At 32.3% G+C, this 14,716-nt stretch overlaps 1 protein-coding gene across 1 annotated transcript; it reads left to right on the top strand.

Moving 5' to 3' along the window:
• Positions 1-3,789: 3,789 nt before the first annotated feature.
• On the top strand, positions 3,790-8,131 carry nes (lysophosphatidylcholine acyltransferase 3 protein nessy). The gene is made up of 4 exons (XM_068765889.1): positions 3,790-3,859; positions 4,296-5,014; positions 5,303-5,437; positions 6,162-8,131. The coding sequence occupies exons 2-4, from the start codon at positions 4,303-4,305 to the stop codon at positions 6,761-6,763; spliced, it is 1,449 nt and encodes a 482-aa protein (XP_068621990.1). The 5' UTR covers positions 3,790-3,859; positions 4,296-4,302; the 3' UTR covers positions 6,764-8,131.
• The last annotated feature ends 6,585 nt before the right edge of the window (positions 8,132-14,716 follow it).

Genomic DNA, 14,716 nt, shown 5'->3' with positions numbered 1-14,716 from the left:
GAAAACTATACGAACGGATTCTTCTGAAATGACTAGAAGAATTCGTTAATTAACAACACTACCTTCCGAACGAACAGTTCGGGTTCCGTAACAACTATTTGTGCGTCTACCAAGTATATAGATTCACGAAATCTATCCATACGGGCTTCGCACCGCGCAAGCCTAAATACGATTGTCCAGCAATAATTGTATATTTAAGTTCAAGGGCCCCTTGTTTCGTGAATTCAGCTCCGACGAAGCTGTAAAACCCCCCGGACTAACAGCATCAATATTAACCAAATTCTTTAGTTTGCAACTGTAGCCTATGAAAAAAATGTTTCTTTTCATTCAAATGTCCCGCCATTCTAAGAATAAATCACGTTCACAACTTTTCAGAAGACAATAGTCAACAATGAAAAAATATATATAAATTGCAGCCTAATACATCCACAAGGCCCCATATATAGAGGAGATATCGTCACGTTCTCATCATCACTTTAGCCAGTAAGACATTCACTTCTGGCCGTAGATCTAGGTCTGGCAGTGGACTTATTTTTATTCAGTAACATCGTTGGGAGGCGGTTTTCTACAAACACAGAGAAGAGATGCTGGAGTTTCTTCTGTTTCTTCTTATCCCTTATCGCTAGTGAGCAAATAACATTCGACCAAGTCGAGATTTGGTTCTCTCTGGCACTCTTTGGTCGTATTTTGGTTTGGGTAATGAGCATAAGCCATAGTCCTCCTTAGTGGCCTTTGCGCCCCCAATCCCCAAAATAAAAGAGCTGGATGTAATCTGGTCCAGGTTTAAGTAAATTCCGTGAAATCTGAAATATTAGTAGGTTAACAGTGACTTTTGTGAAAAAAAACTTAACAAACACAGGGACTACACTGTACGAAAAACTTGACAACGAAATCTAGTTTTCATCCCTCAAGAAGAGTTGCAAGGAATGGTAAACTGAATTGGATTTCATGCAAAAAGAAACACATCGTTTATTTTTATAATTTTTGTCCAAAAATTTTTCATTTATTATAGGAAAGGTAATAGATAAAATTTCTGTCGTGTGTAAACTCTTGCATTATTATATAATCTATCTATTTTTTAAATATTTAAAAAAAATATTTGGCGAGTGGATCTCACTAACGAAATGCTTAGCCGCCACGATAATTTTAATTAGATCAAAGAGAATCCCCTACTTGCGGCCGGAATTATTAATATAATATGATAATCCTGTTTCACTATAGCAGTTACTTGAAAGTCTGTCGTCAACGTGACTATTATTTTTGCTTCGATAAGGACTCGCGGGTTAGCAATTGGGCGATAAAATATCAATATTCAACCGTACTGCTACGAGTGTATAAAAATAATACTACAGAGGACCCTGAGCTACAAGAATGATGATGTCGATTTTAGCATGTGCTTCAAGAATGTCGCAGTTATATACAGGTAAAAATATTTTTCAGCCGTATTTAAATGTATTATATAATTAGAGTTATTTGGTATTATAAATTCTTAATACCAATGTTAGATTTTACTGGTTTTAATAAATGACGAATTAAATATATTAAAAATGAACGAGCAGTTTTATTTTAGTAACAGAACTCAAGATTTATATTTTTTAGTTTACTTAGATGACCTAGACATAAAATGAATATTTTCTGGAGAAATATAGACCTTAGGGGCATTTTCGCTAGTATCCAAGCTAGTGGCCTATATTTTATAAAATGGTCATTGTTAAAGATGGATTATTCAATGGATATGTTCGTAATTTATGAACGATAACACAGGGAGCTGTGTTGGTAATTGTTTTGTGTTCTAAATGCAAGTTGTGGGAGATGTCATCAAGCAGGAGTGGTTGTCTTTATATAATTATTTAAGAGGTTTATTATGTGTATTATAATTCAACTGCAAGCAGCAACATAACTAGGGAGATCTAATTTCCTTATACGGTAAGTATACATACATATATATATTAACAATTTCCAACAAAATCCGTCATTGTGGCGATCCTCGGCGCCGTTTGGCTAATATGATAATGATGAAATGTACAGTGAACATTTAATTGAGTTGAATCTTAAACTACATTTGCACTTTGCGTTATTTAATTAATAAGTATTCAACTTATTAATAAAGTAATGACAATTTCTAATTTGAAGTCTCTGTTTTGGTTATTAAAATAGTATGTAGCTGTCTGAGCCGAGGCTCGACTCGAATTTACTATCAAAATCTGGGACTAGGCTATGCGTCATCTGCGCTCTGGCGTCCAAAACTATGGATTCCGTAAATGCCTACAAGACAACAGTGCATTCCGTCACGAATAATAACGGTTTCATAAAAAAAACTATACGGTGTGAAAAAGAATTAAAAAAATCCTGTGTCAGAACCATAAACATTATTGAGAAACAGATAGTATTTAGAAATTTTAATTTTTTTTTCAAAGCTATAAACATTACATATTTTACAATTAAAATAAAGAAGTACTATATGTGGCTCAGCAACAGCTCAGTTACATTTTTTTAGTTATAAAAATATCAGTGTTCATAGTTCGGACTTTGTAATATCTGTAGTTAAGACGTCGTTAAAATCGAAACACGAAACAATTTGAGTCCTGCATATTTCTGTACCTGGTAGCTTTGTATATATAAATTTATTATAATTCCCACAAATATTTTATGAAAAGGCACTATTTTCCGTTAACGCTCGGCCACGAAACATGTGACTCCTTTATGATGGAGAACTTCCGACGGTCCGGGTCGACCTTCAATGCCAAGAAGGCATCGGGAACCGACGGACTTACAGCAGATATCTGCGGCGGCCGCCGTGAACCCTGTCCTGTTCTTTCTCTTTTGTCTGATGTCTCTTTCTTTCCCTCTTCCCCACGAGATGGAAAGAGGAAGTGGTTGTGGTGGTGAGGAAGTCTTTTAAGCCCATCGGACCCTTGCCCATTTTACACTTTAGCCATTACTCAAAGACCGTCTTTTGTCAAAACAAAACGATTGCTGTGATTACTTCAAGTGTGACGCCGGTCAGGATTCGTAGGTTAGTATAGTATGGTGGCATAGTAAACACAAAAGGAGACGTAGTACTACAGACTGAGTTCCATCAAGAATAAACTTGCTGCAGAAATTGATGGTAGCTCAACAGCTAAATTAATTCTTCCTAGTGAAGGTGTGATAATAGTATTCGTTGAGGCCATAGACATATCGCGATTCGCTGGCGTTGGTGAAAATGAAGTTAACTGACGTAGGTATATTTAGCACGACCGAGACTAACTATAAATTTCAAAATTTTGATCTAAATGGTAATTGTTTTTCCATTTGCAGACGGTTTAAGAATCTTATATGGGTCTGAATTGTTATGCAGCTGCTGAATTAAACATAAAGGCTTTCTTAGTAATCAACAGGCGCAATAATTCTTTATAGAACAGCGCAGTAGTTGAACAATTGAGATTTTAAAGTGTTAAATGAATAACAAGCATTAACAATAGAACAGCTTTAGACCACATTTTAGTGTTAAATATTAGAAATAAGCGGATGCTTGAATAGACGGCCTTTTTTTTTGTTATTTGCTTATTTCGTTGTTCTGTGGCAAAAGTTCATGAGAAACTGGAATACGTCATTGGTAACAGTTTCGACGACTATCAAGAATTAATACAGAGAGTGATTATAGTTCTTACAAAGTTTATATAAAATAATGTGTTATAAAAATATAATTTACATTGTTATAAGCATTACAAAATTTGCTGTATGGGTACTTATCCTGTGCCTTTTTTTAGCGAAATATGAAGAAAGGCAACACTTATTATAGGCGGCCATTATTAGTTACTGTCTTCCTGGTGTAGAAAAAATCAGCGCCGTATCCATTTCATTTTTGTCTAGTACTGTAAGTAAAATTTATTATTATTTATGTTTTGGTTTTAGTTAATTTTAGCAAAATTCCTAAATGTTTTAGGAAAAACTGTTTTTCTTTTAAGCACGTGGTAGAATTTCAACTGATATTAAAATATTTGAACTTTAAACTCAAAATGTACGTTTATATCGCCGTCACTTATATTTACCTAATTGTTACGTTTCTTATCATAGTGTTTAAATAATACCTAAAACAGTTGTGATCAATAACCAAAAAACCGTATATTTTTAAGTTACCGTTAACCTTTGTAAATACTTTTCGTGTTTTTAGTAATAAAATATTATGACCCTCGGGGCATTTGCACATTAACGTCACAAAATTGACCATCTGTTTTGTAAATATTTTTAAAAATTGTCAAAAACTTTCAAAGCTTGCAAAATGAATTATAATGCCCTATTTTTCTTTGCAGGTACAAAATGTTATTTATTTTGATGCTTTTAGGAGCATTGGGCTTAAGCCCAATCCCTCATGCTGCCTATTTAATAAGTACAACAGAACCCGCGCTCAAACTTCTTTTATCAATTTTATGGGGCTATCCTGTGGCTATTATTTACCATAAATATATAAGACAAATTAAAACGCCTAAATTGAGAAATATGTACTTCATTTTAACTGGAATAGATATGGCTGCATATAATTTTGGTTGGGCTCTGATACACAATGCTATACCAGCTTTTGTAATGTTTTTCACAAATTTATGTTTTGGCCCCGGTAAAATGAACTGCATCTTAACATTTGTTTTTAACATGACATATCTCCTTGTGGGATATGTTATGACAGAGTCTGAGGATTATGACATAACATGGACTATGCCACACTGTGTTTTAACCTTAAAGCTTATTGCATTATCATTTGATCTCTGGGATGGACAAAAATTATTAACAGGTGAAACTCTTTCTGAAAACAATAAAAAGACTGCTCTTACTGCAAGTCCTACATTAATAGAGCTCTTGGGTTTTGTGTATTTTCCTGCATGTTTTCTGGTTGGGCCTATATTTTCATTTAAACGATATGCAGACTTTACTTCTGACAAATTTCCACTAGTCAGAGAATCAAGTGTTTATCAGAAGAAATCCATTCAGCGATTGGTACAAGGCATAATTTACTTGATAGCTTTTCAAGTTGGAGGTAAATTGATAATTTTTTATAATTTTATTCCTTTCTTATAAATAGATTCATTAGAATACTAAATGATAATACTTAAAACTCACTCATTATTATTTAAATTTATACATGAACCATTTACTTTAAAACTGTTGGAGCCATAAGGTCAGTAAAATCACAAGAGTTTAATTAAAATACTAAAGTAAAACAGTTATATGTAATACAAGAATTTCAAATGTGAAATGTTTTAAACAACTTTAGAATTTTATTACTTATTATGCAATATTTTATGTTATCAATATTTGTTTGCAGTCACAATATTCAATGTCAAGTATATGCTGTCTGATCAATTTTGGGAGAAATCTTTTATATACAGGCACTTCTACTGTGGATTATGGGCACACTTTGCACTTTACAAATATATTTCCTGTTGGCTGCTAACAGAAGGTAAGTTATTTAAAGTTTATCTGGAAGTGCTTCTTTTTCTATATTTTTGTTTAATTTGATATTTGATTTGTGAATGTTTCTTGTAAAAATGTTGATTTTGTTACAATTTCGTGTCAAAAATGTTTGAAATCAATAGGCAGTGGCATCCCATGTTTAGCATCAATGCTTAGGTCAATTCTTTTCAAGTGTTTTGGATTAAAGGATAGCAGTATTTTTACAGTTACAACAGTTTTTAATTGATCATAATGTGTAGAAACTTGTTGAGATTCATTTAGATGGTTGGTATTATAACATATACATTGATAAATTTCTTATAAAACAAGCACCTGTTGAGTTTCTGGCTGACTCTTTGCAGCAGATCAGCATTCCGAGCCAGTGGTAGCCGCCAGCCTTATAAAGTTTGTCTAAATAATGATTCAGATGTGTGTGTAACTGCCTACTGGAATAAACTAGTCCACTGAAATGACATTTATTTAAGCATTATCATGGAAATATTTTCACAATCTGGTTTGAAGATTGTAGTAAACTACATTTGTAAAAAGGTGTCACCTAATGTTTGAACAAATAAAGGTTATAAAATCCACAAACAGTCAGTTATTTAATAAACATTATTCAGTATTTTATTATTACTTTATTGATAAACATTATTCTCTGTTTCAAACTTCAAACATTTTTGATCAGAAGAATAACGACCTAAATTTAGCATTAAACATTTTATTCACAGCTTCATGTATACGGTTTGGCATTTCATATAATGGCTACAAGAAAAATGCTAATGGAGAAAAAATAACTATGTGGGATGGTTGCAGCAACATAAAACTGCTACGTTTTGAAGGTGCCACTAAGTTTCAACACTACATAGATAGTTTCAATTGTAACACAAACCATTTTGCTGCCGAGTATATCTACAAACGTCTTAAGTTTTTAGGGAACCGAAACTTAAGTCAGTTGTTCACCTTGTTCTTTTTAGCACTATGGCATGGTATAAGGTCTGGGTACTATGTTACGTTCTTTAATGAATTTTTGATTATTTTAATGGAAAGAGAACTAGAAGCCTTTCTCCAAAATACTGTTTTATTTAAGAAAGTATGGGAATACAGATTTAGCCGTTATGCTATGTATATCCTATTGAAAATGTATACAATAATTTTTATGGGCTGGAGTTTAATACCTTTTGATCTCAAAATAATTTCCAAATGGTGGAGTATATACAGTAGTCTTTATTTTTCAGGATTTGTCATATTCTTACCTTGGGCATTCATATACAAACCTTTATTAAAACATGCATTTAAATATTTTAATATTAATTACCAAAAAGTACAGTAAATAAGCAATTAGCAGATTTTAAAATCAAGTTAGACCTATGCCAAATATTGTTTTTATTTTATTACAGTTGAAATTCAAAATCAGACAGTTTTTCAAAAGGTGTAAATAAAGTACATATGTTATTCAAATGTGATAAAATTATATGGATGAATATATTGGTTCTAAAAGTTCGATCTCATTATGTAAAATCTAAAGCAGTAAAGTGTAAAAGACTGTTAATGTTATACAATGATGTACTTTTCGAAAGTAAATGGGAATAATACCTTAATTACAATAATGATACTTTATAGTTCTGAATGAGATTTCAGACACTGCTCAAAGTCGAAGTTTATTAATATATTTAGAATTGTTGAGAATTTAGCCAGAATACTTTAAAAAAAACTTTAGGTAGTGAGTATTTCAATGCAGTTTAATTTTTTTTTCAATAATTACATGCTGCTGTCAATTTTCACTGAATTCTTGAGAAATGGTCAGATGAAAAGTTTTTTTTTTAAATTATTAGTTTTAGCAAAATAATGAAATTGTCTTGTTTATCCCTTCATCCAGGCTTCTTTTTTTAAAGCAGTTTAGGTTTTCATTGTTAAATAAAATGTGGCTATTTGACATTGTAATAGATTAAATTACAATCATTACTTTAAATTATTAATTTAATAGTAATTATGAATTTAATTGCAAGAAAAGAACACATATGCTTGAGTTCCAAATATTGACAGTTTTATACTGCCAACTGGCAATGCCGTACAATTTCGTTTATAGACTGAAATTCAATTTATTGATATTGATGCTAATATTTGAAAATCCGTTGTTCCGTATTTTGTAAAGCCGTATAATTTCACTTACAGGCGAAAATTCCAGTTATTAATATTTGAAAATTAAAGTTTTTAGATATTTTACCGAATATTTGTTTTAAGTTATATGAAAATTGCACCTCAAATGAAAAAAAAAACTTGTCACAAAATTTATTTAATTGCCGCTACACTGTTATTTAAAGGATAAATAGATATCAACAATATAAACATTTGGGTGGCGTAAGTTTTGTAAATATCGTATAGTAAATACTATAGATTTAGAACAATGGTAAGTTTTCGTAAAATCCATTTTCGTCCACAGATAACTGACTATCATAAATCCATAACTACAATGACTATTTAACTATAGTCATTCTAGTCCTATTTATTATCATATTTATAATGTCAATAAAATTAACCGTTGACTAGGTATAATAACATAATGTTATTGTATTATAAATAATTTTAAGTGAAACTGTTGTTTTTTTTCCTATGTTTTTATACTGATAAAATATTGCATATAATCACGTAAAGCATGCATGTAAAATCAGTTATATGTGTTATTAAGAAATTGATTTCTTTACTTAGTATATTGACAGTTACATGAAACTGTTGCTAAGATGTTTTATAAGTTTGTAATTCAATATTTTTTTGTATGTTATGAAAATAAACCTATCGCAAATAAAACATCTATTGTATTCATTTCCTGCCTATAAACTGCGCCGGGATCCTAACTTCATGTATCTTAACTTTTAATATATCATTCGGTGATGCAAATATGAGAAGACACTTCCTTTACGCGAAATAACTCAAGAGTCAAATTAAAATTACTGAAAATAAAATGTTATTACGTTTCTGTTTGATTAGTAATGTCATTTGTTCTAAATTCATCCATCCATTGCGTTAATACATTTTAAACAGCTCGTAATAGTCAGTATTTCACAATATGTATTGAGGGACTGGATTTGTTTGCAACAGGATTGTTTTATAGGTGTCCAAAGAGTACCCGTGCGTTTTAAAACAATTTTATAGGTATAAACCATTTTAAAATGGAGCTAATTTGATTTAATAAGGATAGAGTAGATAGTATTTTTTTAATTAATAAATTAAACCAATTTAAAAAAGTGATTTGGAATTGATACTAAAACTCAAGGTGATAAGCACGTCAATACGAACTGATGCGAAACGTAACGGCTTTCGTACTCTGCTCCCTCTTTCCTTTAATAGGAAGAATAAAATGTCACTTATAAACAAGGTGACAGATATCAGTTATCCCTTACATTCTAATATACACAAGCCGGGGTCTGAACTCGGACGTGATCAGAACGATATATCTGGTGGTGCTCGAGCCAACAATTTTGTATGCAGCGAATGTATGTGAGGAGCGGACACCCTCTATCCTTTGGCGTTAACGAGTAAAAGAGAATATCATGAAGGCGAGAGAAAATGGGAAGAATGTAAGGCTTTATTGAGTAAAAGCGCACGCGGGGACGGAGAGAAATGAGGGAGCATCAACTGGCTGGACTGCATAAGGGTCATCAAAGAAGTCATAGCTAGGAACAACCCAGGCCTAAAGACATTGTTAAAATGTAAATACAGGTAAATTATCAAAATAAAAAATAATACAAAATGTTAAAAACACATAATAGAACCAAAAATAAACTGAAAATTATATATAATGTAATAATTAAATAAAAATATAACTGTTATATATATAGTTAAAATGCTGTTAAATATATAGTGAGAAAATAAAATAGACCTTAGCTTTAATGTATGAGGATGGGATAAAAGGTAATGGAAAAATGTAATAAATAAAAATGAAAACAATGTAATGTATAAATGATAATGAATAGGAGAAGATAGAAAAGATTATTAATACAAAGAACAAACGAAAAAATTATTGCCCCAACAAATCCCTGTTCCCAAGTAAATAGGGATTGGCTCGTAAGAAGTTGAACGTCGAGCGGCTTCTTCCAAAGTTAGGGTAGTGCATACACGAATTGAATGTTGTTCCAGTGTCAAAAGATGGCAGTGTAATTATTATTCTACCATGGACCTACGGAAGGCTATATCATCGCTTCATTTCGGGTGCTCTGCAGTGCCCGGGCGGTACTTTTTTTGCTCTTGTCTGCAGCGGTATTTGTATGCCACACATAGTTTTAAAAAAACTTTATAAAACAAGTTTTTTTTTTAAATTTTAGGATAAATTTATAATTAGTGCTATTGTTAAATTATACAAAATACTAATAGTTACTAACATTCTTTAAGTAAATATTTTACTAGCTTACTAATGTCCTATGAACTTACCGAGTACGGAATAAAATTTATTATTCTCTTAGGAATCTAGAAGAAAAGTACGGTAGTGCCAGTGCTAAATCTTGGATAAGTAATTTTTATTATGTATTTATGATGTGTGTGATGTTACGCTGCTAGTCATTTTGGCTTCGTACAGCTTCGTCGAAATCGAGAGAAAAATAGGTCCCTAAGAAAAAAACTTAATCTGGCACATCGCCTTCCAGATACAACAATGACGTTTGCACGAAGAGAGACTATTCCCGTTTATAGTGATGTGACTGAAGTGCAGTGTAGGTTTGCGAAATGAGGACTACTCGGTGGTCGGGAGTGACACGGGCCTGCCCTGACCACCCTCGAAGGCCCCGGCGAGGCCGACGCGGTCGTCGACGTCTTGAGTACGAGTATGATGAGAGTGCGGTGCATCGCTCCGAGGGGGGCCAGTATTGACCATATGAGATTTATAGTATAAGAGAGATTTTCTCTATGGTACTGATTCATTACGATAAGTCTGTAACTGTCAGGCTTAGAGAATGGAACTGGGAGAATTTGGTGAAATTATTACATTCGTCAAGTAGAGTTTAGGTAAGAACTGCTTTTACGAAACATTATCATCATCGGAGTTGAGAGAGCGTTGATAAGGTTCGCGAAGAATACAGGGGACAGGTTATTTACAATTTAACCATTTTTAAAGTTTTAAATTAAAGTAAAGATAGGTTATATCATATTTATTTCCAAGAACATATAAGTTGAATCTTATGTAAAAATTCATTACAAAAAAACCCCAAATTAATAAATTCTATCCTTTTGTTAGTTTCTGGAAAAATTCTCACGCATCAGCGCGGAAATACAATTATACATTTGCACAGCAAATTAATTTAAATATTAAAAAAGCATAGTGTTTTTTCGAATTCCTTGTCCGCGTGAACGTAAAGTAATTGTAACTCAAATATTCGTAATAAGTTATTTTTGTTGTTGAAGAATTGTTTGAGTATTTTTTTTTGTAAATGGTGTTTCTTATGTATTAAAAACTTCAAAAGAGAAAATAATAAATAGTATACAAGTCTTGGTGTTCTCTCTGCTTATTTACCCTTTATTGAACATCAACAAGACATAAAAATAAACAAAGACAATTTGATAGAATACAGATCAACGGGCAGGGTCTTATGTAAACGGCGAATCGACAAGATTTTAAAATAAAATATCTATTAATAAACCGAAACTTAATTTTGAAAATAATAGGAATTTGTTAATGATTGATAAGTAATAAATTATATTATACTAAGATATTTTATTTGGCTTAACTAAACTTGGGTATCGCAACTGGCTATAAATGTGACAAAGGAATAAGTTTACTCCTTATTTTACTTTATTTCTGTGGGGGTAATAATATTATTTTAGGTAACATATCTTTAAAAGTGTTTCATAATCATCATTTCAGTTTTAGGATGTCCAACGCCGGACAGTGATGCCCATAGGACCAGTTGGACCCATTAAAGCGTCTTTACTGTCGTACGAGTACATTATTAAATTTACGTTATGCTGGATTTTAATACTGGGTGTATTACATTGTGTAGAGCTGAGATCTAAAATATATTTATCATAATTTTTATTTAGGTGAATATACATAAATATAAGTTTTTGATAGTTAACTACCTAATGTTTAATAATATTCAAAGTTTGTTAGAAAAACCATCAGCATCCTATCCTTAAACACACTACCATAATCTCAAAGTCGATCGATCTGATAGCTATGCAAGCTACTTAAGGTACTTAGATCCCATTCACACAATTACCTCTGTACTGATTATATTAAAGTGGTATAGATTAATTAGGTTTAAAGAATGGTATGACGAACAATAAAAAATGATCTTGATTATTGTATTTATATAGTAATTATAAAATCAAACTTGTAATAATGTTGTTTCAAAATTTTCGCTATGAAACTTTTCTGTCAATTGCTGGTCGTTATTGAATATGCTGTTGGAAAATGTTTAATGTGTTAATGGTTTTAAATCAGAGATGAGGCGGAGCTGGCATGGGAAATGCCATCTGCAACCAATCCGGGACAGCGCTAGATATTGATCGAGTAACGCCCCATAACATGCAGCAGGATATTTATTTTGTAAAAAAATATTAAAGCCTTTTTAGTTAAACGTATCCGTTAAGGTTATTCTGAGCGTGTACGCAGTTTTTTCTTGAACATTTTATTTGCATTATATATTTAATGAATAATTTTTTGTGAATTAAAATCTTGATAATCTCTGTCCACTTGCACGTTGCACTTCTGCTTCTGGAAAGCTTCTGGGAAATCAAGATATACTCTTACTATGCCTAAGTTTGATAAGCTTTAACATTTTTATGGGCTAGCTCCAAATCAATGCCCAGAAATAAAATTCTACTATTTGACTTTTAATAATAGAATTTGTATTGGGTCTAAAAGCAAATCTTTCCGTCTATTGTTCAAATAATAAAAACTGTAATTTCGTTACAAATATTTTACCAAGAAATCGCATTTTCTAATTTTAAATAGTTTATAAACTGTGCACTGTGTTAAAAGATAACTCAAAATGGATAAACTATTTGATATAACAAGGGATATAGATACCGTCTCTGTGGGAAACTGTGCATCTGTCTAATGCAGTAAGAGCGTTTTCATTGCGTAATATTTATTTGGGAATGAAGGTAAACTGAAAGTGTTTTCTCATCATCTTTTGTGCTGCTAGACGCCACGACGACCGGTCTTTCGCTGCCCGCATTTAGTAACATCCCGCGACTATAACTATGTCCACCTAGTGAAAGTACAACAGTAATTCAGTTTGCCCTATTGCTATTTATAAATTCCGATGACAGGGCGCAGATGGCGCTTAACCTAAGTTCACAGTTCAGGCTCTTCATCGCTCAACTAAGCTCTTTGATCGCTTGTGCTGCCGCCCCATGCAATGACCTGGCGTAAGAACCCACTGGAGGAGACTACGGTTTGAGCTGTTGCTCATAACCTGTTTAACATTCCGTCTAAACAGATGTCGAGCCATGACTTGTTGGCTTGCTATCACCTTTGTTTAAGTTGTCGTACGAAAGTTTAAGAGCGCGTTTCGGTCTCAGGGTGGCGCGACGTTTGAAGTAATTATATGGGAGGTTACGGTCCGAACAATTATGTATAATATTTGGATGAGCGATGCAGAGACTAAGTAATGTGTAATTGTTCGTTTTACTGTAACACTCCTTTCCATTTCAGAATGAGCGTCTATTCGTTCATGGGAGGAGTAGTTTTCCTCAGGTTTTTCTGAAGGCGTTGACCGCGTGTACTGCGTCCGTAGGTATATAGACATCCGGGGGCATCGGGGAAATTTGTCTTTAGGAAGGCAAGTATCACGTTAGGACGTCGAGCTATGAACGCGTGAAGCCGCTCCCCTCCCCCTACAGTGTTAGCAGGAGGAAGTTGGACTAGTCTCTCTAGCTTGCCACAAAAAATAAAAAAAGAAAAGAAAAAATTGATCTGCGAGTGAAAACTAAGTCTCATAATATAAACCTAGCACAGTTCTGACGAACTCACAGAAAATCGTCATGACTAACGGTACAGGCTGGTTCCTAGAAAGCGACTCTTTTGCCTAAAATATTGCTATAGTCCGAAGGGTAATGTAGTACCGTGTATTAGATATGCATATCTATAGGTAGTCATATATAGTCATATGCCAGTAAAGTTTTTCCTTCTGTTTCAATTAGGCTTAAAGAGTTCTAGCACGTGGTGTTGATAGTTATAGCATTTTTCTTATACTTTTACTAAAGGTTAACACTTTATTTTGTTTTTCTTTTGTAACACTGCATCGTAAAGAATAGAACGGTTCGAAAGAAATATTTTTAATTTGTTAGTGATGAGCAAAAAGTTTAAACATACCATGTAATTTTTTTTCGTTTAACCGTAGAGAATGATTTTGTATTTAGTTTATTAAATCGAACCAGCGATAGGATGTGCAGTCACTCAGGATCAGTTGTTGTGGACAATAATTAAGATGTAAATTAATCCCATAAAATATTTATTTAGAAATACACAATTGTCAATATAACTATAGAGAGTTCCGAAATGGTATCCTAGCAACCGCGCCAAAAATCAATTTTTGTGTCGTATGTTTACATACTGCTCAGAAATACAAATCCATTACTTATGCACAAAACAAAAAATTTAAAAATATTGATTGTCGGGAACAGACGAAATAATATATTTTTCTTGTTGTAAGAGAGTGAGAGAGTTATATATTATACTTATTATATTACTTTAATACAAATCGAATGCCTTCCAGAGTCTCTAACTTTTACTGATCGTCGCACTTCACTTTTAGGGAATGTAAAACCACTACGGTTGTTTGCCATAATTTTCGCATGTTATGCCTTAACATTTTTCTTTTTAAAGTTATTTAATATGTTGCACGCTAATAGCGAATTTTTTCACGATTTATAATATTTAATACATATAATGTAATCCATTAAAAGTGGGTTATATTAAATATATAATATAATAGTCTCATAAATACCCATTTTAAATTAAAATCATTTATGACTAAATGGGTAGGTATTATTGATTAGTGGAATGATATAAATAAATCAAATTATCTCCCGTAATGATTGTTTATTTTTCGTTTTAATTCATAAACGCCACATTGTGAACTGTTTAGATAAACAAATAGTTTATATTTACATATTTCAATTATTAACTACAGATAATAGAATATTACTTTGATTAACTATACTTGTTACATACTAATAGAGATCAACAATTATCATATGCACTGACTATAATTTATCTTAGTTCTTCCTTCTCGATGACGTTATTTGTATTGTAATGTAACTTAGGATCTTCGGGTATCCAAATTTT

This window comes from Battus philenor, unplaced genomic scaffold (assembly GCF_028537555.1).
Source record: "Battus philenor isolate CCGP_79_NKW_IND1 unplaced genomic scaffold, ilBatPhil1.0.hap1 SCAF_1, whole genome shotgun sequence".
Taxonomy (NCBI): domain Eukaryota; kingdom Metazoa; phylum Arthropoda; class Insecta; order Lepidoptera; family Papilionidae; genus Battus; species Battus philenor.
The sequence above is the reverse complement of the archived record's forward strand: the minus strand, read 5'-3'. Positions and strand labels throughout refer to the sequence as shown.